This window comes from Dermacentor variabilis, chromosome 3 (genome assembly GCF_050947875.1).
Source record: "Dermacentor variabilis isolate Ectoservices chromosome 3, ASM5094787v1, whole genome shotgun sequence".
Lineage (NCBI taxonomy): Eukaryota > Metazoa > Arthropoda > Arachnida > Ixodida > Ixodidae > Dermacentor > Dermacentor variabilis.
The window spans coordinates 118,352,114-118,380,059 of NC_134570.1; the positions used below are offsets into that span (position 1 = coordinate 118,352,114).

The 27,946-nt window shown below is 44.9% G+C and overlaps 1 protein-coding gene across 6 annotated transcripts in view; it reads right to left on the reverse strand.

Annotated features, from left to right (window-relative positions):
- LOC142576223 (cationic amino acid transporter 2-like) overlaps positions 1-27,946 on the reverse strand; it is a 147,747-nt gene that overhangs the window by 38,636 nt on the left and 81,165 nt on the right. For all 6 annotated transcript variants that reach the window (XM_075686241.1, XM_075686242.1, XM_075686246.1 and 3 more), the window contains 7 exons: positions 27,373-27,501; positions 26,074-26,229; positions 19,850-19,989; positions 11,945-12,059; positions 9,681-9,841; positions 5,494-5,555; positions 2,875-3,014 (listed from right to left, as the gene is read on the reverse strand). In XM_075686241.1, coding sequence (XP_075542356.1) covers positions 2,875-3,014; positions 5,494-5,555; positions 9,681-9,841; positions 11,945-12,059; positions 19,850-19,989; positions 26,074-26,229; positions 27,373-27,501 — 903 coding nt within the window. The remainder of the gene's footprint in view (positions 1-2,874; positions 3,015-5,493; positions 5,556-9,680; positions 9,842-11,944; positions 12,060-19,849; positions 19,990-26,073; positions 26,230-27,372; positions 27,502-27,946) is intronic.

Below are 27,946 nucleotides of genomic sequence, written 5' to 3' on the forward strand. Positions count from 1 at the left end.
CACCAAAACCCCCAACACTAGTACGTCAGTGTGGCATCCCGGATTTCGAAGTATTTTTTTTTTTCATATCATATTTGGGCTGTCGCTGCAGCTCAGCAAAAGTTCTCAAAATTCTTTAGTCTCGAGTAAGGTGGCCGTCTGGATTTGTTGGTACAACATATTGGTGAATTGCAGCACAGATATGCACAAGAACAGAAGAAACGAGGTGAAAGCAAGCGCGAACTTTCAACAAAAAGCTTAATTTTCGATGACCCTATGTTTGTACCCGACACTCATTACATTGCACATGCCCGATTCGCGTCCTTACAAAGGATAAGTCCCCATCTGACAAATGCACAGATGGCATACCGACACACCCAGACCCAAGTTGCAAAATAATTTCAGCCTCATTTTATTTCATGCGCCAGTTGATCACCGCGATCACCGCTTGTGCTGACAACAGTACATTGAGCAAACGACTATTCATAGCCACACAAACTGCAGTGAGGCACTAGCCAACCATTGCGCACCGTTTTCTTGACACTGTTTGAGTTTTCTCTTAGCTGGTCATTGATAAAGCATCCCGTTTGACCTATTTACTCTTTGCCACAAGAAAAAGGGATACAATAAACCACGTTACTAGCACAGGTGACGAATGAATTTTAGTGCTTGCTGTCGGAAATGTCGCCACGTGCCGCATAGCTGCAACAAAATACACAAAAATCCGTCCAAGAGTGCTATACCGAGAGAGGGCTCGTGGCGGCACCCCGAGTACTCAAGAGGTCTCGCAGACTGCTGCAATCTCAGGGGTAATGCCTAGGAGCTGCACTTTAGTAGGTCACGCGTCATTTCCAGAATGGTAATGGTGGTATTTTTTTTTTTTTTTTTCAGTTTCAGCATCAAACAGCTACATTGGCATGCCTTTCCCGACGTTTTCCCTCGCATTTCAAATGTCAAATTTTGCACATAGGCTCCTCTATATAGACGTTACTCAAAGCTAGGCTTTTGACGCGATCCAAGATTTCGTTGCAGTTGGCCTTTATTGTTGAGGTCACAACAACATATGTTGCAGCTTCCCATATTGCCATGACAGTACATGACAGTACTCAATTTCAGTACAACATAGTAAACAAGCAAAGAATGGAAGTCCACTGTTAATGCTAGTTATGACATGCATGGAGTTGCTGGATGATTAGTCGTAAGCACTAGCGTAGACTGTGCAATAGCTCTGCTCTCAAGTGCAGATGTGCAATCTTGGTGCAATTAAATGCTCATTGACACGCTCTTGGCAACTGGCAGTTTTCTAAGAGCCTCTGGAATCTCTTGAAGTGTTGAGACATAGCAGAAAGAAAAAAAAAAAAAGAAAAGCAGACTTGTTTCTACAATATTCTGAATTTTGGGATCCTGTTGGCCAAAATTACAGCTTCACTCTATTGAGACTTGGTTGTCCTGTTGATATTTCAAATACCTTCGTGGTTCTCCATGATGTAGCACAGTGCACGACATACAAATCTTTAAAAACGAATCTCAAGAAAACAAGAAAACAGCCACAAGTACGGTAGAATCTTGGTCACCAGTTTCAGAAAAAAAAAAGCTCAGGAGACGTATCATCCGAAGTGACTAAAAAGTTTGACAGAATCAACTGTAGTTCACATAACTGCAGTTGACATAATGCGAAGCGTTGCGCAAATCGTTGTGGCACGAGGCTCGAGCTGCAAATGCGTGTCCAGCTGGTGGGGCTTCAGTGGCCCCGAGACACATTTTGTTTTCCTATTGTGTAGCGTTTTAAAACAGCCATGGGAAACCGGAACGAAATCGAGCTGGTGAGTGACACCAGATGCCACCGAAGCAAAACGCAACGCCTGCAGCAGGCAACAGCAGCACATTAGAATTATCGCCTACTAAAAGTGTGCAGCATACTACCTATGGCACTGCATGCCGTGCATTGTAAAACAGATAATGCTTTCGCATATAATGCTTTTGATATAATGATAATAAGATAATGCTTTCACATTAATAAACGCAACTCTTGTGTCACATTTTGGGTTAGAGACTGCGAACGTTGCCACCAAGTAATCATACTTAATGGCATCATATTAACGAGGTTCTGCTGTACAGTTACTCTTAGCAGATACACTTTATGGGTATTCAAGTAGTCAAAGTAACTAAAGTATGAGATGAAGCTGCCTGTCATGTCAACCACATATTGCCTATGAAGTATTTTAAAAACATTGAGAAATATGTTGCAGTCAATACTAACGACATTTCTCTCCAGTAGGTACGCAGTTTGTTGTCAGGGTAATCAATTCGGATCAATGATTAATGTACCGTCAGTGTCAGAATGAGAGTAGAATGGCAAAACTATCAATTATCTACATCTTCCCACTTTCGTTTTCACTGTTATGTGTTTACACCAGCCCAAATCGTTCCTGAATGCCAAGATTTCTATTGTATCATATTTAGCAGCCAACTATGCATCAACATCGCAACAGAGTTCCGATCAAATCATCTGCAGGGGACAATCACATCTAAATGTTCCTATGTGAATTCCACTGCTCTATCCATGGCTGCAGCAACAGCATTCCCGTCATACCGTTTCCATGCAATGCAGTGAAGGCTGCAAGTAATGTCAGCCCTGAATCAGCTCTAGGCTATTAACTACAAATGTCTCGTCCATTGTTTGCTGCTAGTTCTGCCATGCAGCAATACAGGTGAGTGGAAGCTCTAGTAGCAATCAGTGAGCCTTTCTTAGTTGCAGGCCACAAGTTAGTACCGATTTCCAATTGGCTAGTGAGGCCCACGACTTTCTCATTGCGTGATATGACGCAAAATGTTTGCTCAAGACTGCATTTTTTAGAAATCAAGCAGGTACTCATTTCAAGTTCCCGTACTGACCGGCAAATATGCCTGACACAGCAGTGGCGATCAGGGGTGTCTTGAGGCGCGGGTGCACGATGGCCAGGAAGCGGAAGATGAGTCCATCCGAGCCCATGGCGTAGAGGACACGTGGCAAAGGGAACATGCCGCCCAAAAGACTGCAGGGCCATGCCAAATTGGTCAGTCAACAACACAACATTGAGTACATAGCTTTGGTCAGCTACATAAGCATGTCAACCATGCATACATGTAAACCACATAATGCAAGTTTGGCTTCACCTTGGTAAACGAAGGAAAAATCGGGAGGATCAGAAAAGACTGCAGTTTAAAGCGCCAAAGAAGAATATTTCAAAAGATGCAAGCTTTGCTTCAGTTACTGATGATATTAGTACAGTCAAACCTTGTTAAAGTGAACATGCATACAGTAGCACCTCGTTGGTAAGTTTTTGAAAAAAAATGTGAGAAAAAAACTTACTAACTGAGAAAACGTAAGATTCCCAAGCAACCAAAAATTTGGCACACACAAGTGTATTTGACATCCATGTAATGTAAAGTGTTGTGCACGAGAGGCACAAGACACGCGCATCGAGCTGGTGGGACGTCGGCAGGCTGAGAGACATTTTATTGTTTTCCTATTGCGTAGTGTTTAAAGACGGTGACGAAAAACTGAAACTTAATCGAGCTAGTGGCCGATGCCCGATGCTGCCGAAGCAAAATGTAACGGCCACATCACGCCGCCTGCAGCGGCGAAGGGCGGCGTTATGAATTATCGCCTACTAAACGTACACTATGCCCCACATGTGTTTTCATGTATGTGAGAGGGCAGGTGAGCATTGCGGGGAAGCCGATGCGGCGTGCAGCTACTGTTTTCAATCGCGCGGACCTCGCACCTTTTCTTGTTTACATAGAAGCTAGCGACTGGAGAACATACAATCACAGTCTGCAGCAGGGAACAGAGGTGCGTTTGGTTATGTCATCTATCAAAAGCGTGCAGTGCGCTTCCAACGGCACAACCCACTGTGAAACAGATAGGCAACAATGCTTATGAATATGCTTGGCAGCGCGATAGTTGTGAATGCGGCATGCAACGACTTCAGAGGCCAATTTGCTGGTACCAAAATAAGAAACACGTGTGCACCGGCAGTTTCATGTCAGAAAAGCAGGTGAGTGTTGTGGGGAAGCTGCTGCAGCAGGCAGCTACATACTGCTCTCGACTGCACACGCCTCGTGCATTTTCTTGTTTGCGTGGGATCTAGCAGACGGAAAACGTATCCTACGGTCACAGTTTGCTGATGTACTGAACGTGGGTGCCAGGAACATATGAATCAGTAAAGCATAAGTGTAACTATTGGGTCATGTTTTGTGTTCTTGATTGCAGACGGTGCCGGGAAATCATACGTAGTGGGATCGTATCAATGAGGTTCTACTGTATTATACTGAAATAGTCCCTGTATTGGATTCTGATAGAAACTGCACAAAAATTATGCTCATTTGAACTTCATATGCTGAATCCACCTAGGTGCGCAATGAGTATACCGTATTTATTTGTGCAAGGCCCACAATTTTCTTCCGGATTTTTTACCGGGCGTGGGTCTTACACGAGGAAAGCTTGTGGCTACTCACTGAAGCCTCAAACTGCGCTTGGACTGCTATGCCGAATAACGGATCAACCAGCGGTTGACTATGAACACTTTTAATCAGTCGTCCTTATAACTTCCGTTGCCCTGGTCGTTTGATGAGCTCACCTTATCGGCACTCTCGCCAAACTGGTCGTCCCCCATGGTGTCCATTACTGTTTAAGATTCTTATTCCCTTGAAGTTCTTGACAGTCTTAAAAAACGTGTGTCCAAAATCGACGCGTACACTACTAGCATTCTAGCAGCGACACCCTCTTAGTGCACCCGAACGCATGATGCAGCTCAATCTGCTAAATGATGCACCTCAGCACCGTAAACACAGTCTGCGAAGCACGCTGCATCTATGCTGTGGCATGATCAGACATGATCATGATCCAGTAAGATATCGCAACAATGACGACGCCACCATCTTAAGTACTACATACCTGGAAACCTTTTAGTTTGTCAGGAAGCATTTCTAGTTTTTTAAAGGGCGATCCTGGCTTTATTTTGTTGTTTCTGAAGTTCATACATGCCAGCACTACAAACTATACTGCCGTGTCGAGATTTGTTTTAACAGAAAAAAAACTTTTGAAGTCATGCACAGTGCCCGTGCTTACCGAGCAATTCCTTTGTTTCTGCCTAACAAACAGATGCTGTCACACTCCGAGTTCTAACGCTGCTCTGCGTTTTCGCTTAATTCAGGTGCTAACCAAAAAAAAAGCGTGCTCTAGCAGATGCCAACTAACATGTGCAAAAGCACCGCTAATAATTTGCGAGACCACATTGCCTACAATGAAACCACACTGCAGACTTTGGGTTGCAGTTTAATTATCTTTAGCTATACTTAATAAATTATCTTTACATATTGACAGAGGGAGTAAGGACAACTGCAAGAAAAAAATATCTGAGAAATCTCAATGCTATCTTCACATTAATTAAGGCACAGATGACAGCACTTCGAACTGTATTTTCTCTCCGTCTTTATTTCAAACGTTAAGCTAACTTCCACAGCCCTTACCTTGTGGACAGCCCAGCCAGAGCCCCAATGGTGATGATCCACTTAGCCACTGGCCAGCCAATCTGCGAAATATTGCATGCTTCACTTCATTTTTTGCATCTCCCCTGGAACATCGCATAAACAGCCTGAACCTATGAGAGCAATATAATCTAGAAGTCCCGCTTTCTCCAATGGCCAGCCGTGCCAACCGTACAAGAATTCAGTTCCCAGCCCGTTCCCATTTCCTTCTCTCTGCTACTGTCATTTGAGAGTGCCTATTACGGTGGACGCTCTAAAACAACGTTTGGTGTCATTTGTGCCAGGATTACTGTCTGATCTGCTAACATTGTCAAAATGACAACACCAGATCCCAACAATATCTAGCTGCCTGATATGAATATAAATTATAATAATAATATTTGGGGTTTTTGTGCCAAAACCACTTTCTGATTATGAGGCACGCCGTAGTGGAGGACTCCGGAAATTTTGACCACCTGGGTTTCTTTAACGTGCACCTAAATCTAAGCACATGGGTGTTTTCGCATTTCACCCCCATCGAAATGCGGCCGCCGTGGCCGGGATTCGATCCCGCGACCTCGTGCTCAGCAGCCCAACACCATAGCCACTGAGCAACCACGGCGGGTGATATATAAGTTATGCTACTACATATATTCTCACGTAGTTCAATACAAGCAAAATTGCAATCTGAAACAAGATATTGCCGAAATAATGCTGACTTTAGGAAACAGGCCGCTACTGCGCAACACATATTATACCCGTGTCCATTTTTCTTGCTAAAAAAATCAGGTGCACGTTCCGATTTCTACTTGCTGCAAGAGCTTTAATGTCATTCCCACATTATTTTTATACTTCGGACACACAGAAAGTTAACTCGAATTTGATTCAGTGGTGTATTAAAATTAGGCAAATACTGCTAAATAAATCAGCAGTGTGTTTTTTTGCTGCTTTTTTTTTCATCGTATTTCATTTGACCCAGCAGATCATTTGATCAACCTCAGTGGGTAGTCAGGGTCAAATTAATGCAAGTCTATTGTATTTGACCTATAGAAAGATAGAAAGTGTATGGCACAGAATTTGCCTCTCCTTTCAAGAGCACTGAGAACTACAAAATTTGCAGAAACAATGCTGCCTTTTCATGTAATGATGCCTTTTTGTACTAGGAAATCCAGATTACTCACGTTCTTTTGAATCGTGCTGCATTTGTAACCTTACAACCTGAAGGCCAATGCAGATTTTCAGCTGTCAGATCTGTTATGCCAGCATATAAGTAACGTAAAAGCCCACTACAGCCTGCCGGCAAGTTCACTGTTCATTCCCCACCTGAACGGACCCCAGAAAAATTAAATGTTTTGGCACATTTACGCTGTATCAGCTGATATTATGCCCCCGGCGTACTATAACACCTACGTTACTTAAAGTTAACTGACAAGTCTTGGCGACGTTGCAGCAAAATTTAGCATGAATTTAGCGACATGCTTGAAAATATTGGCAACACCAGTCATCCGTGAGCACCGTCTCTTGGAGGCTCCCCTGAACTGCAGAAACCGCTACTAATAGGAAAACGAACAACGCAACACACGTGCCTCGTGAAAGGCAAGCATCGCCACAAGTCAAGACCTAAGCTGTGTGCTGGCCCACTCAGGCATCGCTGTCGACATGTGGGTACTCCACACGTCACTGTTGTACGCACCAACAAGACTATTTCTCATAAAATAAGTTACTCATGTTTCAAGCCAGCTCTCTGCCTGTGCTGGAAAAAAATACACGCTTAATCCTACTACTGAATTTCTGAGTTCGTGCAATACAAATGGACAGCATGTAAAGGAACACAAACAATGTAGATGGGCGCTGTCTACATCAGAAATAAGAAGGTGTTGCAGGATTCATGTTCCCAGGAGAGTAGAAGTGCTTCAAGCCACGACTGGACGAGGGTGAGACGTTTGATTTTTTTATTTACAACACGACTTTTTTCAGCTCTCATTCTTATGACGCGACTGTACAAGAGGCATCTGTACTGTGAACAACTAGTGGAATCATTAATTCAGAATGAAGTCACAGTGGAAAAGCAGGACTGTCACACCCTGAACTGCACTGCAAAGAACACAGTAGAAAAAACGAATTGAAATAGACCTAGCCGTTGCGAAGAAATAAGTGGGAGAAGCTGAGCAGGAGGCAAGAACAAAAGTTTTGAGAAAATAGCTTTCAAAGTTGTACCTTAGATCTTATGTTATCAAAAGGCATCAGAGTTCTAGTCACTGACGCCCTATCAAATGAGGGGCTTCTTGAGTGTTTTGCCTTGGGTCTGAAGTGCTTTGCTTTCCTTCTTTCCCCCCAAGACATCCTTTTCCCCTGCTCTGTGAAGAGCATGTGTGAAGGCTTGTTGAGAGCATCACTCATATAATGTCTTTGTCGCATTCAATGGCGCATTTTTTGTCCTTTTTTAGCAATGACCAGGTGACTAAAGAAAGGCTATCAACAGCATTTCGAATTTTTCTTCCCCAGACAACGGCTGAGGAGCTAACTGCACATCAAAGAGGCGATAGTACGTGGGCAGCAATGCAGCTGGAACATGCATGCCTTGCAAGCCCGCACTGATGCAGAGGCTTTTCCTTATGTGGCCTAATGTTTGCACTAGCTACCATTTCGAAGAACATTGTACTGCGCCAAACTTTCTCCTTTGAACCTTGTGACGGCCTGGAGGGCTTACAGAATGCAGTCGAAGATTTGCTGAATATTTTGAGCATACTTAAATTAGACGTTCTTGTTCTCCCCCCTTCCCCCTTTTATTTTCCAAACGTAAATATGTTCCTTTTTCACTTTTCTTGGCTCATTCACACCACACAAATATTTCGGGTGTGAATGAATTGAAATAACCGAGCCAAAAAAAGCAAAAATAACCCAACCTGCAGCTCAACAAACCGTGACAAAGAAATGTAAATAAAAAACTCACTGGCCATTATGATACTCACTAACATGAAGTTGGAGTGCGACTGTACAAGTGTTTTCATTTTGCTATATATTGGCTAGTGCAGACAATGTCTCGTGTGGCACGCAGCAAATGGGGCGAAGTGCAGCGCGGCTGCATCGTTAATCCGGAGGTCACGACAGCCGGCGCGTGGTTGACGCATAGGCGCGATTCATGCCAGCCGCCACCACCAGAACTCCCAGATGATGTGCGCAACTCTGGCGCCATCTTCACGCCAGCCGCCACCACCAGAACTCCCAGATGATGTGCGCAACTCTGGCACTATCTCGTAGCCATCGTTACCCCACTTTTCTTCTCGTGCTTTCACCATACCCTCGTCCACTTTCCGCCTCATGGCTTCGCTGCACCCTCCCCTCCGCTTTCCTCATGTCTTTCATCCCCCGCCACGCTCTACGTTCGCTTTCATCTTTCACTTAGCCACTTCGCTCGAATACGCCGACACCGACGCCTGCCGCTGGAATGGGCACCTAAGAGCTATGCTCTAATAAAATAAAATAAAAGCCCACCTTCAGTTCGTGATGTGCTTTGTTGCGGGTCACGAAGCACGGATGTGCAAAACGCTTAGCCACTGGTCCGAGGAGTCCACGCACATTATGCTCAATCGCAGAGTCTGAGGGGCTGAGCAACGGAGAGATCGGCCGCACTTCTGCAATGTCCGCGTCGCGCCCGTTTCGACACTTGTCGAGATTACGGTGGTCGAGACATCGCGAGTGCCAAACTAACGGGGAACCACGCTGGAGCCACGTGACGGCTGCGGCCAATCAGAGACTCCAGAATGACCTTCAATAATTTGCTTTTCGTGCACTTGCTTCGGTATGGAGGAGATAGCTAAAGGGACAAATTTGAAGACTGAGAAATGCGCTTTCTGACGAGACTAAGATGGCAGCGCTCGGTCGCGCCGTTTCAGATATTGTGGCTTTGAACACGCTGTTCTTTCCTGATTAGTGAAATTTTTGGTAACCTTGGTTGATGCAACAAATTTTTTTTTAGAGTACTTTTACGTACTTTAGAGTACTTTCAGATAGAAAAAATTTATAGAAACTGGAAATGAGACTTTCAAAAGATATTTTTTTTGCCATTTTTCCTAATCGAAAGCTGCGGGGTCCCCCTTAAAGAAAAACAAAAGTGAAGAAAATTATATACTGTGTCAGTAGTCCTTCAAATTAGTGAACGCAGCTGTACAAAGGCAGAGTTCGCATACCTGCTGGAAGACAAAGGGCAGCGGTGCGGACACGTTCTGCGCATAATATGGCCACAGGAGCGTCTCGATGATGGAGACACCAAAGTATGCCAGGAACACGATGCCGAGTGAGAGGACTATGCCAATGGGGATGGCCCGTCGGGGATTCCGGACCTCCTCGCCTGAAAAACGAGACAGCATTAGAGGGATTAATGGCAGGTCCCCTCCCATAGCTCAATTCCAGGTCTATTGTGGTCCTGCTGTCATTGCATCTTTTGCCACTGTCATCTCGTCATTAGTATCATTGACATTATTACTGTTGTCTTTGACGCTGAGCATCGATCAGTGTTTTAAGGCAATGATCAAATGCCCTCTGCAGTACATTTCGTAATCAAATTGTGCTATTAATCACACAAAACATTGAATTCGAGAACACTAACCCACATAATTTTATTTTTATGCATTTCCCATTGAGATGTAGCAAGTGACCTGCATTTCAAGAGTGATGGCATCTTTGGTGATGATATCTTGGTGAGCATTTCATCCCACTGTCTAGGCCACAGCTCGTTGATTTTCATATAAGCCTTTATGACTCTCATGCCACATACCATATTTATTGTACATACAGTAAAACCTTGTGAATTCAGATTCCACGGGACCGACAAAAATGTCCGAATTAACCGAATTTTGAATTATTGAGGGCATCAAGAAAACAAATGCGTACTATGTCAACACAATTTTGTTTACTGAATGAACCAGCACTTCCTGTTTGTTTTGCACAAAATCAGAGCAGAAGCTGCAATGCTCACTGTCTCGCAACTGATTAGTGCTCACTGTGGCACAGGCCTCGCGACCACCTTTTTCACGGCGTGGCCACGGCATGTGTGTCTTTATGAGAAACACTTCTTTTTTTTGCCAGTGAGCTGGTCACCAAAAGATTGTCCAGCCATCACGATGTAGCCAGTGCTCTTCATCCTCGACAGGGTTGCACCGAGTCGAAACAAAACTACTGCTTGCCGCAAACGCCACGTACGAAACCACGGTGCTGCTATGAAGCGATCATGGATGTCAACCTTGCAGTTCTGAAGGCGCACGGCCGACGCTAGACCGTGTCAAAACGAAACCACTATTTGTGGCAACAACTGCAGACAAAGCAGCGGCCTCTATCGATGCAATCACGGATGACAATTATCCCTCATGAAGGCATGCGGCCAATGAGGTGTCATGAGCGGCGGTAAACGCAAGAATATAGACATATAAAGGCTTTAATGGCACAAATAAGGACTAGGCGTTCTGCCATTTCCGTCATTCACATACAATTTCTGCTGATGACTATAGCAACGCGGACTCCGCTGCTTTGTTTCGGTTGGACGCTAGCACCGTTATTGCTCATTTGCATTGCACACTTCCAGCGCTTAGCGATTGTCGCGCTACGACAGTTGTCCGAATTAACGAAAGTTTAATTGCATTAAGTAATGCATATGCTTGTGGAGCCAGAGGACAAGTCTAAATTATGAAATTTTCCAAATTAATGAGGGTCAAATTAACGCGTTTTAACGGTACTCTGACTCTACACGTATCCAGAACTGCCAATCATAGCCCTCAGTAAAAAAAAATATCACAGCCCACATAATAACTGTACACAACAGCCATGCCATGTATAATAACCATACAAAATGACGCACAAATAAAAGCTTTAAGGATGATGCTTCCATGAAGTTTTAGGAGAGACATACCTAGATATGCCATACTTATAGACAGATCCGACATCCAGCAACAACAAATCAGCTTCAAGAAGGTTAACAAGAGATGCTACTTCGTGCTTGCAATTCTAATTACAATTGAAGCTCGATACAACGTACATGAATGTAATAAATTATTGGATACAACATAGTAAACTTGAAACGCTTCTCACCAATATCAGAAAGTAAACAAGTAAAAAATGTATGCTTATAATGAATACCGGACATAGCAAAGGTACTTTCATGTCAGGTGAAAGTTCCTTACAATGATGTTTGACTGAAATTAATGAATGAATTGTCAAATTATGAATTATTATGAAATTATGAATTATGAAAAATTATGAATTGTCAAAACATTAAAAGTGCACAGTGGGTTATGAGGAACACTAAGCGGAGGGCTCAAGCTTAATTTTGACCAGCTGGGTTTCTTCAACATGCACCTAAATTTAAGGAACACAGCGCCTTTTGCATGCTGCTCCCACTGGAATGCAGCTTTCAATTCTGTGCAATCGTGTGTGTGTAGTCTGCAGGGGTTGTGCTTACCCATCGTAGCAATTACGTCGAAACCTACAAAGCCGTAGAAACACGAGGCAGCCCCGTTGAGTACACCACCCACACCGTACGGAAAGAAGCCTCCCTTTCCATGACCACTGGGAACCTGCACGAAGGAGGCAGCATGTGTGAATATCGAGCACAGGTTGGGCAGCTGGTTGTTTCACTTGCAACAACATTTACAGAAGCAGTAAACTGTCCGTACACAAGGACAAGAAATGACGTCTTCACAATAACATGCCAGCTCTTCAACTTTCTGGATTTATATTTACTGTGGCGGATGGCCTCCCGTCGGTTTTCTTTAGTATAGTCAACTTTCGTTAATCCAACCCTGATTTGACTGACGAAATTGATCAAATCTGGCAGGTCGAATTAAACAAGCTGCAGAAAACTGCCAAAACATACCACTTATTCATTTGGCAATACATGCCCCCCAATTCTAACATGCCCCCAAATCAAATGCAAGCCCACTTTCTGTCTGTCCAAAGTAGAAAACTAACGTCCAAATGTCATTAAGGCTCTTAATAAAGTGTAAATTTCATGTGCACCCAATTTCTAGCAAAAAAATTGAACAAGGGCACCGGTTTCCTGAAGTCAGCTTCGCCGCAGTACAGCCATGTTATACAGTAAAGCATGCAAATGCCGTAAACGCAGTTTTGGTTTTGTATTCGATAGCACCGTGCAGGCAATTTTCATCCCAATATTCTTGCGAAAAAAGGAAAAGACGCTCATTAGAATCTATTAAATACCGTAATGGAGAGATTGTGAGCTACTGTTTTTGCTTGAAAATTTCGCTAGGGCAGACTGCAAATAAGCGTGTCCAGCAGGAGATGCCTGAATTTGTTGAAGACACCTGTCCCCTAAGCTCCGCAGAGACATGCTGGCCCCAATACACGGGGACGCTATTGGCGTCATTATCGGGACCAGGCACATACATGCCAACTGGTCAAGTTCAAATTGTCCGGTGAAGGCCAACTTTAGGATTGAAATAATGAAAGTTCCGGCCTATAGAAATGCATGGGTGCCAGCGGGGACTTCATTCGGGATAAAATGAACGAAAAAAATTGAATTAACGGAAGTCTACTGCATTCGTGCACATGCACTAAGATCTAGCCCTGGCAGTGTGTACCCAGCATCCACCACAGCCATCGCAGAAGGTGTGCAATATTCTTTTGAAAGCAGGTATAACATCACAGTTGAAGCTAGGAGCAGGTAGCTAGCCAATAAACCCTTGTATGCCACCTGATGGATTCGAAGAAACTCACCATCATGGTGTTAACTGAATCAAAAATGGGAAAAATAAAGTTACGTTGGCACAACTAAAACTGAATTGCAACATTTTTTTTTTTTAGTTTAGAAGAAAACCAATAAGGAAAACGAACTGTTTACGGTTCAGGTGGGCCACATTCTCCGGAATCTCATCCATTCACTGCCTGCACTTGTGGCGCAACCATGCTACCACATTTCTAAATGCGCAAGAGTTTGCTGTTCACTTTAAAGTGGCAGCACCATTATTGCCGTTTTCACCACGGTGTGTCGGGGGTAGGCGTGTTATAAACTTGCAAGTGTTTGAAATTCGCAGAAGCAGTAAACTGTACATTGTTCTTCGACAGTAGGAGACCTTTATAAAAAAAAAAAAAAGATAACCGAGATGAAGATGCACTTCCCAGAGAGGCAGTGCCTATGGATCATACTGATGTATCAACTGAACTAAGTGCGATAGAAATGACTTAAGGCGGAAGTCTTTAATGGCGCATTGTTAAGGTCATCTGCCATTAGCAGAAATTGTCACAGCTTTCCGGCCTCCTGATTGGTTTCCTCTGTGTCGCGACCTCACTGTCGCTAGGCGCAGGTGTGCGCCTCCCGATTGGCTCACGTGCATGACGTCACTGTCATGAAGTGCTGATGTCGCGGTGGTTCGGCGCCACACGGCGGCAGTGAGTTCGATGGTGCGCCCTGACGTCACTCATCAGGCGCTTGAGGTGGCCTCCCGAGTGGGCGCTGTGTGGCGACCGTCTGCTTGGGTGTGGTGTGGCGGGGGCAGTGGCGGCAGTTTACTTTGCGGTATCGTGTGGGAAGGATGCCTCGTCTCGCCAAACCAGCGTCTCCCAACACGCGACGTGCGGCAGCTGCTGAACGCAAGCGGCGCTCAAGGGAGGCTGAGCATATACGTCGCATGCATCAGGGCAGCAATGCGCGTCCGACACCACAGAGTCCAGGGACGCGACGGGCCAATGCAAGAAAGGCAATGCATTTGAATCGACTCACTGCATCTCCGGGTACCACGACAAATGAAGCTCGGAAGTGCCATGACCGCCATCTTGCCGCGGCAAGCCGAGCAAGTACAAGTCAATCGAGCGAAGTGGATGATGAGGATGGTGATCCCCCCAAGAGCATCCGCGGCTTTACCCATTGTCGCGCATGCCACATACGTGTTGGATGTCCTGTCGACCCCTCGTGCCGCGTAGTAGCGGTTGTATATGTCCATGACCAATGTGAGAACGAACATCTTCCCACATCCCGCAGCCCCAGTCAAGAAGATTTGCATGAGTTTCAAGTCTGGTGTGCGGTGCTTTGTAAAAAAAAAAAAGGTGTGCGTGTTTTGTAAGTAATGACACCTGTTTACACTTTTCATTTAGCGTGTCAACTACACATGGAGGCGATATTTTGCCAAACACACCGTGCCGAGTCAAGCTCTCGCCTAACAATGATGATTCGCCTATGCAGCCCCAACCTTCATATGGTGCTGCAAAGGTAAACAGTTTCGGATGTCGATGTTCTTGTTATATGGTGTGTGTGTTTTGTAAGTGAAGGCACCTGTTTACATTTTTCATTTAGAGTGTCAACTACACATGGAGGTGATATTTTGCCAAACACACAGTGCCGAGTCAAGTTCTCACTGAAACGCACCTGGCGTACACCTGGAGGTGTTGCGCCAGAGTGAGACACGGAGGTTTCTCGATGCACTGGATATGCGATGTTTTTTACGGCTGACATGATTGCCACTTTCTGTGCACCCACGAAGAAGTATGTGTGGATGAAGATTTTTGAGAAGCCAAGCTATGCTGAGCCAGATGGCTCTTGGCTAGAGGTCACGCCCCCTGAGATGTTGCGTTTCATTGCACTGCCGTTTGTGGCTGCTCACGGATTCGCACAGAAGAGCTAAACGTCCATCACAGACTGGATGAAACCAAGCGAGTGTACCACTTGAAAACAGTTTTCTACACAGCTAAATAAATGCTTTTTATGTCATTTTTCTCCAGTTTTGAGCCTACATCTACCGTTTCGAAGTAAGATATTTGGATTCAGCACGTGGTCATGTTGCATATTATTATTCTGGTAAGACGAACTTCTGATAAGGTGAACAAAGTTTCATGGTCCCTTTAAGACAATATTAAATAAAGGGAGTCTACTGTAGTCTGCAGATAGCGTACACCGGTGCGAACATCCCAGCCATCTGCAGTTGTGCAGAACGTGTAGAGCTCTGAAGTGAATCACAATTGAACTTTCTCTCGAATTCTCTCTTTTCAACAGGAGCCTGCTCCTCTTGCTCTTTCAAATGCTTTATTTAGTAGTATAGCAGATTCCCATACTTCGCTGCTATTGGCCAACAGCTGACGTTAAGAACGGTGTTTGGATCAGTGTACTTCTTCCTACATTTCATGTGTATATTTATCGACAAAGTTTAATAAACAGGCCGAAGTAAGTGAAAATTTGATTTTGAATTTCGATATTAACTATATACTTCCGGAAGAAGCCAACTATCGTCTGCTCACGCTTGGCCGTGGCCGTCCATGTAGCAATTAAACTTTGTCCACCCTGCTTGTCGGGTGTCGTAGCCATGGGGTCTCGCTAATTGCAACTAGTTTTGAACGCTGAACTAGCCTGGAACCCCGCAGCACCTAAGACCAGACTACACGCATGCTTGCCATCATTCGCTCACTTCTGCTTGCTCCTGGTTAAGCCCGCTCCTGGTTAGACGCCTTGCCAGACTTATTGACAGCGCTTCAAAATGCACAAGTTGGATGTGGCTACTATCTGTCGGTCAAGCTGGTGAAGGATAAAGCCAGTCCGCACCATGTAGCATGGTCAGATGAGTGTATGTACGTGAGCACACGCTCAAGCCCTGTCGTGCAGAAAGCGAACACTGCGCATACGCACTACAGTTGCATGTAGTTGCAGTCTGCTATGTGCCGTAGACATAGCGGCTGCCACGGGGTGCTGCGACGTGTCCGCTGGTTGAGCGCACTGTAGCTCGTTGAGAACAACCACGTTTGGCTTACGTTTGGCACGTCGTAGGTGCCAAAATCGGAAGTAGTGGCTTCTATGTTAACATCCAAAATCAAATTTGAGCTGCATGCCACGATGACTTTCAGTAGGTGGAGCGTTGTGGGCACGCCCCACTCCACTGTAGCCTTTGCAGTGCAAGGCATTGAAGAAGGAACGGAAGCAATGTACAGGGCTTGTTTGACTGCCAATAACTCTTTTTCTGTTGAACACACTGAAGTACAGTTAAACCTCGATATAACAAACCTCTCGATAAAGTCAAACCCACTTATAACTATACTGGTTTTAACAATGTATCGGTTATAATAATGTAAACCTTCTGCACCGTCAACTTTTGTATGATTTCTATGGGGAAGTAACCTGCTTACTATGATGTCTCCATGCCACATTATCGTTTATAACGATGAAGTCTGGCTGCTGGGTGTCCATGCCGAAAGGGAACAGAATGCGAAGTACTTGAAAAGAAAAAAGGAAAAGTAAAATGCGAGCAGCTACATCATCGCCCGCCACCCCAAACGCCACCACGTGCATCTCCGGTCGCCCTTCCACCCCTTCGAACACAAATGGGCTGCAACCATAGCTCTGCGCCACGCCACCCTCTGAAACATGAATGGACAGTGCTAAATGCTTTGCCAATGCTGCATAAGCTGCTCTCAGATTGCTCACTGGCCCTCATGGTTGGTTCTTTATTCGATGACCCTCACTCTGTGATATTCTGCTAACAGATTAAGTCGCTCATGCTTGCCTTCATTCGTTCGTTGCGTTGATGTTGTTCCTGGCAACATTGTTCCTTGGCCTTGTTCGACTCGCTGCCAAAATGGAAGATGGGTGATCCACTGATCATCACCAATGCACGACGTTGCCAATAAATAGAAAGCACACTGCTATAGATTTGGAAACAGTGCTTCTAGCTGATGAGGCGATCGTCCCGAACGTGCTTGTATCGGATAGCGACAGTGACGGTCAAGACAGCAACGCTGACGTGGTAGGGCAGGCTACATCAACGTTGTCCCCGCGGGAGATCCTGTAGATGATTTAGTCCTTCATGGGCTTGCTTTTGCGAAGGACCTTCCGCTTCACTACGTGAAGCACCTGAATGCCTTGGAGAAGGATGTCTGCAAGCTTCGCGTAAAGCAAGCAAGGCTGACGGTCATGCGGTTTTCTGGTGCAAGCCAGTGGGAAGTATGTGGCGAGACGCTTGTGGTGACCATGTCCCAGCGTTTCTTCTGGATTTCTCAAGCCGAGATGCTGCCATGGCAACCTTCCCGCATTTTTTAAGAGGCACCTTTTGGGGCCCTCAAAGCGATGCTTCAGCGGAGCTCATATGCCACTTACGTATGGCACTTTTGTAGCTCTTTGCAGTTGTTATATCAGTGCCATTCTAGAATGCTGAAAGCTGCGGCTTGTGAACAACACGCGAACGGAGTGCGCAGGAAGCAGAGTGGAACAGTTAAATGAGTCAACACAATCAGAAGCCAAATGGAGAAAGGTGGTGGAGAGAACTGGCCTCCCAGCCACTAGTTTTCTCGGAACAGTTACGCCATTCCCCCATTGATTTTTTTTTCATGCAACCCAGTTACAACAATGAAATTTTCATGCCATTTGAATACTGTTATAAGTTGGTTGAACTGTACAATGAAGTACTTAATTTTTCATCACCTCTTGTCAAGAGAACACCATGTAATCGAACCTCAATAGAATGAAGTGCGTTTGTATGCAATTTCAATATAACGAAATTTCACTTCCGCAGCAAACGAACACCGAGACAATGAATGAAAACTTCCACGAACGCAGATGGTCAAATGATTGAATTACAAGTGGCTGCTTGCAAACCCACCTCAAATTGCGTGCGGCTTGACAAGAGTGACCACAGAAGTGAAGCCACATCACATTCTGTATGAAGTCCAAGTGCGATAAGATCCTATCGTGCCCCCCGCACTTTGTGCTTTAAGTGCAATTGAAAGTGTGCAAGGGTGAAAAAGAAAGATGGTGGCTTCACACATGAGTGCCTCCTCCCTGCGTGAGCAAAGGGAAAGAGGGGGAGGAGAGCGAGGTCACGGTAACACGATCAAGCGCATGCAAGGGGCATGGGGGGAGGGGGGGTAAGTTGGCGGGCGTCTCGGCCATGGCGGCGAACGGCTGTAAGCGCGGCTGAGCGCATATGCAGCCGCATACCCTGCTTTAGAGGGTAATCTGCTGCATATGCAAAGATTGGACGTGCCGAGACAGCGTGGCATCATATAAGTAGTCTTCCTGCGCATTTAGTAGTGAAGGTTGCGTAATCTCGAGTTTCGGTGACCGGTTGGAGCGAGAGGCAAACGAAGCACTCGCTCCCTGCTGTCGGCGCTTTTCCTGATAGCGTCGTCCCAGTGCGGGTGGCGCTATCAGTCATGGGGGCGGAGTGCAACCGAAAGCATGGCTGGCTTCGCTTAATTTGTATTGCCTGTGTGAAGATATCGTCGACGTGGCATGAAAGCGTATCATTCTTGATGACTTCCAAACTCATCAAAATGAATTGTTTTCTCATTAAAATTTGCTTTTTTCGGTTGCCAGATAATTTTGAAAATTCTGTGGCCCCTTTCCGTGGAAGAAAAATTGATCGGTGACTGCACATATTTGCATAAAAGGTCAAATTTCGATAAGAGATTTTGATATAACGAAGCATATTGCCTATTTTACCTACATAATTATATCGAGGTTTAACTGTGCTTTTTGCAGCAAAGTATTTCTGAAATAGCCTATTTTACCTTCAAATGCAATTCACCACTTTGATAAAAAGTGGTTCAGGGCGCTTTAAATCAAGGATACTATTAGTGTGCTGGAGAGAAATAAATAAAACTTGCAAGCAACTCTGAGCTCAGGTTAACAATAATTACCATGGTAGTTACTATTGGATCCTTCAATTTTCAATGTGTCCTTTTGTGCACAGGCCACAAACTAGCATCATGCCGTCATGAAAACAATGTCATGGTTGCAGCAAACTCAGCATCAAGTATTGAAGACAGGGCAACATTGTCTAGATCCAAAGAAATACACCTACTGAAGTGCTCATTGTGGCTGCAGCCATCAGGCCAGTTTATGCTCTTCTGGTTAGCACTTTGTTGAGTGGCTCTATGCATATTCAGAGACAATGCGCACAGACTAAACTTGAGTACATTGAAGAGGCCTGTTCATGTGAAAGACGAAGTTTGTGCGCCAGAGATATACACAGCTGTAACAACACTGCTACCATTAGAAGTGAGTCTCCCATCAACGTGTCAATTTAGCATGGCAACATAGAAGCGTACAAGAACAGTTCGGTAGGAATGCCGACTGCGCAATGTGCTTAAGCAAAATGTGCTGCCTAAATTGTCGATGATTCCCTGCCTACACAACCTTAAAAAGGGCAAGGAAGTATCGCAGTTTATTACGCATCATGTCTACCCGAGTAAGAATAGACGGAAAAAAACACACGCACACACACTCGGCAAATGCTGCAATGTAATTCTTGCTGTCGCACTGCGTTGGCCAAACGCAGTTTTCATTTTTCCCAAAGTCGCACAAGTTATTGTACCAATCGGGGACAGGGAATGTTTATGGTTGCACACATTCCTCAAGAGGGTAACTCACGTCACTCGGCTTGAGCCGCCAGTTGGCAATGTCGGCCTTGAAAGAGCCAGCAATGACCACGTAAAGCACCACCAGCAAATTGAGGCCCGTGAAGAGATTGTTGAAGCGAGACGACTCCTTCACCCCAATGGCCAGCATCACTGCAAGGAAGTGCACATACAACTGGCAATAAGCCTTGCGTTTCGTTTGGTGCTCCACACACCGGGTTAATAAAGAAGCTCAAGAACGAGTAAAGGACAGCACCAAGAGCAATGGTACGAAATATGTTAGGCACAGCATTAAGAGGCACGAAGAGAGATGTGTGAATTGGAGTGGAAATGAGACTAGCCGATATTTTTAGTTGAAATTAAGGGAAAGAAATGAAGCTGGACAGGCCATGTAATGCACAGGGCAGATGAACGATGGGACCGTTAGAGTTACAAAATGGGTGGCAAAGGAACGGAAGCCCAGTTGAGGATGTCAGAAAATCAGGTGGGGTGATGGTATTGGAAAATTTGCAGGCACAACTTGGAATCAGCTAGGGCAAGATAGTTAATTGGTGAAGCTTGCTGGGAGAGGTCATCATCTTGGAGTGGACATAAAAATATGATGCTGCTTCTGAAGATGGTGAAACCTTGTTAAAAGGGACCTGCAATACAACCCAGCTAGTTGGGCAAGTGAGCTGGGCATTATGAACGTATAAATGTGCTTGACAGACTTATGCAACAGAATAGAAGGATGAGACAAGCAACCAGCACCTACATTTTCAACTGGTTTACGAAACTCCCATGAAATGAACTTGCTAAAAGGAACTTATTTACAAATCGTTTGACAGAGAAAAAGAAGACTTGTACCAGACCAGCAGGTGCAAAGCTTCAGTCAGTTATGGCAGTTGGCTTTTTCAGCCATTTGCTCACCAGTAAAAAATGTCCCTTGAATGTTTGCTACAAAGAGCTGGAGCTAACCTCAAAGTAACGCTCACAGGTGAGGAGGTTTGCTAATGACCACACTTTCGGTGCAATGCTTCTATGGAAAACTGAACAGCCTTGAATCTTCGGCCAGCTTTTGCTGATCAGGACTAACCACAAAAATGTACGAGTTATATGCCCCAAAGAAACATAGGGCTATTAGGTAGTGAATGGTTTTGGACTAATTTTACCCACCTGGTCTTTTTTTTTTTAACACACACCAATATCTCTCTTAGAAACATGTCGGCTGTAAGGTCCTGAAACTGTACAGTGGATTATGAGCAACGCCGTAGTAGTAGGCTCTGCATTAATCTTGTCCACCTGGGGTTCTTTACATGTACCTAAGCCTAAGTAGAAGAACATTTGTGCATTTTGCCTTCGTCAATGTGAAGCTGCCACAACCGGGAGCCCAACCCACGACGTCACGCTCCACAGTGGAATTCCATACCCACTAAGCGCTCACAACAGGTGCGCCAAAATGTGGTACATAACATGTTATCAATGAAACCCCTACTAAAATGTGACTACCACCCCAGCTGCAAGCTGGGCCTGCCACTTTTTGCTCGACAGCAGAACTCCACAGCCAATGGGCCACCGAAGCAGATACACTGCAATTTCAAATAAAATCAATCTATTTTATCTCCAAGGGAGAAAGGTAAAGTCGGGAACAGTTTGACAAAGCCTGGTTCCCCTTGGTACAAATCTACAGCATTTAATAGCTACGTGGTGCGAGCAAAAAAAGATAAAGTCAAACATGTCAACAGCAAATGGTAAGCTCGCACGCACAGTATACCATATTTACTAGCGTCAAGGTTGCACTTTTTTTCCAAAGAATTTTGCGCATAGTTGGCGTTTATTAGGCGGGGTCAAATTCTGAACAATGTTTTTTCGCGACTGCACCTAAACAGTAGGAGATACGCAGTAAGAGTCGGCATCTGATACACCATCTGACACGCCAAAATGGCAGCCAGTTCCAAGACTTTCTGCCTCGCCGTAGTGCTCGATCTGATGCCCAGCACGCACAGGCGTCTGATCCGGCACTACAGCATGGTGCCATGCCTTTGTTTGGTACGTCAGGTGCTGTAGCGGACGCAGCATCGTACTGCGTGTCTCTTATTTCTGTCGCACACCGGGCGTCTGATCTGGCGCTACAGCTCGGCAAAACACCATACCAAACCCCGAATCGTACCGTACGTCTCCTCCTACATGGCAGCAAGTTCAGGGAGAGATCATTATGTGAGGAAGAGAAAAAAAAAATCACTTATTGATTGGAAAAGTGAGGGGTGCGTTCATTATGCGAGCAAATATGATATATAAAAGACTTACTGCATTTCGTACATAAGCACAAGGTGCTTTTGGAAAAAAGAGAGGGGAAAAAACTTGACAGCAAAAAAGTGCAACGACAGAACAGATGCAAAGCATGCACATATAAGCCTGCAGTTAAAAAAGTGAAAGAGAAAAGAGGAAAAAAAATAAAGCGGCAATCACTATTCTTACATAACAATACAGTGCAGTCCACTTGCAACGATATCAAGAAAAATGCAATTGCTATAACCGATAGTCACTATATCTGAGCTGCCATAAAGAAGGGAGAAAAAAGGCTGCTGAACATACCTTCGTAGATCCAAAAAGAAATTTGGCACTTACGATAAAAAAATTACGTAGAAAGTAGGGAGTGAAAAATGAAATGTGTTTATACCTCTAAACAACGTGTGAAGCGTTAGGCACACTGAAATAGTCAGAAATCTGCACTTGCTTTTGCAGAAGTTTCACGTCCACAACCGCGGTGTGCATCGCATCCAGCCGCTACACAAACATTGGCAGCTATAATTTAGCATGCATGAAATCAATGAGCAACTCTATCGACAACACTGCACTTTGCGTGAACATTGGGGTCGGTGTCAGAGACAGGCCACTGTCGTCACCTCCATGGCACCTATCGACAACACTGCACTTTGCGTGAACATTGGGGTCTGTGTCAGAGACAGGCCACTGTCGTCACCTCCATGGCACAACGCCACTGTCTGTCATGACGACGATCACCCTGTGAGAGATTCTTCGCCGAATGAGGCAGCGCTATCTGCACTCAGAAACTCCTCTATCGAAGCACCACCTATTTTATCAACAATAGCGACGTGCTCCCAGAGTTCGATAATGTCAGCAGCTGCCACTATGCTGGTTTCACACATAGGGGGTTTCGCCCTGGCACACAAAGCTTGCCGTTTCCGTTAGTCGGCATGGTCACTGGTTCTAGCCTTCGAGGTTCTGGTGCTCCCAGTTTTCAGAATTGTCAATATCATCGAATGCGTGAGCTGGTACTTCGAGCCTTGCAAAATTTGCAGCTTCATCTCAAGCGACACATATGCGCTGTTTCTGTGGCACATTTCTGCGCTCGCTGAGGAGAAAATTGTAGCAAGGGATCGCAGGGTCTGTTCGCTCCTCGCTTTTTCTTTCTCTGGACACTCGCCGATGATGCAGACACGAAGCAGCTGGAGTTATCTTGTGGCGCGCTGCGCCAGTTTGCAATGCTCTCCGTGGCTTTTGCAATCGGCGCAGCGCAGTAATGGCGGCAGATACGAACACGCATAGGCAAAGTTGTCATCCCTTCTCGGTGAAGAACTCAGCAATGCAAATTTCACGATTATTCCGTACGAAGAATGCTATCCAAAAGGAAGAATTTCGACCATATATGATACGCACTGAATAATATATTGTTATATGTTATTTTTTTCTCGTAGCCCTAATGCATAAGTTTATACTTTGAAGCCGACTCATCATTATAACCGACATATCATTATACAGTCAAATCTCGATAATTCAAAGTCGAAGGGGACCAAATATTTATTCGAATTAAAAGAAGTTTGAATTAAAGAAAGCTCATTGAATGGAGGACTTACCTGCAGTGGCACTTGTGCACTGAGCTAACACGAGTGGGAAGCTCCAGAAGATTTATTCGCATGTATTTACAAATTACAGTCAGTTGTTTATTAGGCGTATCGGTGCTCATACTGCGATAGGCGGCGGGTGCACGCGTGTATAATAAAGGCAAACTTATGTCCAGAGACAGTTGCCCCTTCAAACTTTTGGTATGCTTCACTGCATATGACTGCTATTCGGGGCAAAGTTGACTTTCGGGAACCGGCATTATGCAACGCGCTGTGCTTTCCGAGCTCCGAAGATATTAGCAAGGATTACAAAGGTGGAGTCGGCGCCATTGCTAACAGCGGCGAATTGTTTCAATGAAAAACGCGGCACCGAGCAGCAAGAAGCTTGGTAGCCAAGGTCGAAGTAGCTAGGCCTACAACTGCTGTGGTGTGGCATCTGCGTGCGAGAGCGCAGGCTCGAGGCGACGTGATAATCAAAATGGCGGTGGTGGTGGCTTCGATTAATGCCGTTTCAGACCTGCGGCCATAGCGAAAAGTCCGGAAAGTCGGACGGGCGAAAGCTTTTTTGCGTCCGAAATTTCAGACATTCTTACAGATTCACTATAGTGTACATGACGGTGCAGCGACACTAACAGAAGCCACTAACCTGTCACAAACAGATGTAATCGGTGATGCACACCTGTACATGCCTGCGCATAAACTCCTGCCACATTTTTTTTTTTTTTGTCTTCACGCATAGTGTTCTTGAGAAGTCTCTCCCAAGCTTTTCCTCTATGACGGGATCAGAGGAATGCTAGTCGGAGGCGCCGCCGCGTGATTTGGTGCGCTGCTCAGAGGATTGTCGGAGCGCAGTATGTTCGCTTTAACTGTTGTGAATGCTTGTGCGTTTACAAATTACCAGGCGTTTCCGCCCATTGGAATACATATAGCGTTTGCGGGACCACAGCGTCAGTTCGAATAAACCGAAAGTCTGAATTAACGAGATTGAACTGTATGTGATATCGTAAGTGGACTGCACTGCATAGAACAGTGCCATTTACACCGCTTTCCCTAACTGTCATAACAAAGAACAGTCAAGCAGCTTGAGGGCAAGTCTGACACAAACTGTGCAACGAACATGTCGGGTGGGAAAAAGGCAGAATTATGGTTATGGTTAAAACACTTAGATGGGCTTAACCAGCTAAAGTGCTGCAAAACGTGATAAATCAGTAAGGCTAAGTGCTGGGCTAGTGGGTACATGATCAGCAAGGAATTAAACCAGTGAACTAGATGCATGCACGGATAAGTGCACAGGACGATGCTGGACTATCAACTATCAGTTGAAAGTCCAGCATCTTTTTGAAATTTGTCTATGTGTACCTGTCTGGTTCTTTGGTTTACTTCCTTGTTGACCAATCAAGAACAACAAATTATCTGCAAGATTGAATGGCATCTTCTTCACGGACAAGTTCGAGAAGTTTTATTAATTTATGAAATGGTGCATGCTTCTGCATGTTTGTACAGGTTAGTGCACGTCCTCGTGCTACCTTCTCTGGCTTCATGGACTAGCGGGCAGAACTTTGTACGTGTTCGTGCCGTTTGACTGTACTCAGTGTTCTTCGGCACTTTCTGAGATTTCATTTTTTGACCGTCACGCAAAGTAGTGTAGCCGGTGCCACCTAAAGGTGCCAACCTCTCCTATAATGTTACACTAACTCTTTGCACTCACATGTCGGGCCCCTCCTGACACACAAGAATATTCATTCTAGTCAAATGTTGTGTAGCACCCGACATACCTGCATGCTTGTATTCGTCATTTATTTGAGCTGGCAGCACCAGCTTTCGATAACCTTTTGAGCTAAAAAGTGCCCTTTGCAGTGTCTCCAGACTAGGGCAGCTCTTTGTTTTTTTCATTCCTCCATGCTTGAACAGATTTCTTGCACAAATTGTGCCATAAAGTGCCGACAAGACGGCGATGTTTGCCACAGGTGCGTGTAATGGACGAAATTCATGCAAATTCACCGACTCGGAAGATCTTTATGCTGTGGATGAATATATTTCAGCATCAGACAATTAGCTAACATTCTCGGATGAGATCACTTTAGAAGAAAGCAACAATGAGGACCCTGCTGACTTGCCATGCAAATCCTGGCCTCTACATAGAGTGCTTCAAGTGCTACCACAGAGTGCTCAAGTACCTTCGAGAGCCTCAGAAATAAATTCCTTATCTGAAACAAATTACCTATGGTGCGTTTGTTTACCCAAGCACTTTTTCTGCAAGGCATCTAAACGAGCAATGGCTCCCGACTGGAACGACCAGAAATTGGGTAAATGCACATTGAGCGTAAAAGGTTAATCATAATAATTTAAAAGAAACACCGGAGGAAGTGACGATGGCTTTCATTCTGCTTACTGGCCAGAAAGAGGGTGATGCCCAGAGCAAACAGGTCTGGGTAGGACGAGAGCCAGCTGACGCTGATGGGCATCCACTGCCGCATGTGCGTCTCAATAGTGTGGTTCAGCAGGCTGTCCAGGTATCCGCTGTAACCTCTTGCCACTGACGCTGTACCTGCCATTTGTTAAAGACGAAAAAGGCAAGACCACAGAAGCTTTTAGACACTGTAGTAGCATTCAAAGGTGCCAGATAACATTACTAAACAAATGTTGAGCTAGTTGTTCGGGTTGAATTTCAACAAGCACTGCAAATAAAGGTGAGCAAGGAATACACACAGGGCATTAACACATTCCTTCCGTTTATGCTGCTCCTGAAGAAATGAACAAGCAAAGGCAATAGCTAGAGAGTGATTATGCACAGCAGTAATTCGTGACTGGGTAGTTTTAGAAACAGAGGACCGGTAATTGCAGGACTATCGGCTGAGAGTACAAAAGAACACTAAAAGCCCAAAAGCACACAGAGGGCCTACATAATAGAGCCTGGGATATTGCATACGCTAAGTCACTTGGTTACGCTAATTGTAAAACTCACTAATATCAGCTAAGAAAACGTTTGGAGTGGCATGCAACCAATCTGTTTTGAAGTCTCAGATTTTTGCCATCTCTTTTCTATTGTCACGTGGTGGTGACGTTGAAGAACACAGTAGCAATAGTGTGAAAGACAAAATTAACTTTTATTGGGCGAACCAGTGCCCACAAAAACAGGCTCCACTTATAGTGCAACGATAGCGGCGAATACAGTCGGCGATCGGCAAAAATCTGATCAGCGGGTCAAGCGCATCGGCTTTTATACATCAGTAGTCTTATGTTCCAGAGTAATCGCTGGGAACCGCGTGCCTTCTACAAAGTTCTACATTATTTGCGTCGCGCACACATGCAATCAGATTACACAAGGTCCGGTCACAGACAGCGGATGGAAGCATCGATAACATTCCACAAACTTCCAATACAAGCAGGCGCGTCCTGTGCTGTGCGATAACATTTGTTAGGCGGTGAAACGTGTCGCCTGATAAAGACAAACAAGTACACGTGTCACTGTTGTCTTTCCCTTCCGTCAACTTTGCACTGCCTTGTGCCCCTGTGCAGCCATTTTTTTTTTCGTCATGCAAACACATTGTAACCACTATTTTTTCAAGGTTGACAATAGCCAATGTTACCGCTCATAAGCAAGCACTGAAGCACTGAGCAATGCAAGAGATGAATAAACCACAACGTTGTACAAGAACAAGAAATAAGGAACGAACGGTGAGTAACTCACCGATTATGTACTCAAGGATGAGATTCCATCCAATGATGAATGCCATGAACTCCCCTACCGTAACGTAACTGTAGACGTATGCTGACCCCGCCCGAGGGACGCGTGATCCAAACTCTGCATAGCATAGGCCTGCAGACACGAAGAAACATTTTTGAGTACATATGAAGAGGTGGACACTTACTTTCAATATTCTGAAATAACACATCTTACAGAGAGCAACAAAAGAGAATCTGCAACATAAGCTGCAACCAACCACATGTACGGCAGAGGCCTGCCAACATGTTCCCTGATCAAGTGTTTTACTGTGCTTTAAGTCGTCGCTGAGGCCCAGTCATGGTAGAACGCCCGAGATTCCAATTCAGTGCGGTGCAAGCATGTAATGTTATTGTACCATGGCATCAAATATTTAAAAATTTTATGCAAGATGACAACAAATTATTCCACATATATTGTAAAACAGAATTTATATGTAATGTCAAACAAAATGCTAACGTGGTCTTGTGCCAACCACAACAGCTACGCAGACAGCAACAAGGCAACCTTTCGAAATTCTTTGTTTTTTATTGGCAAGTAA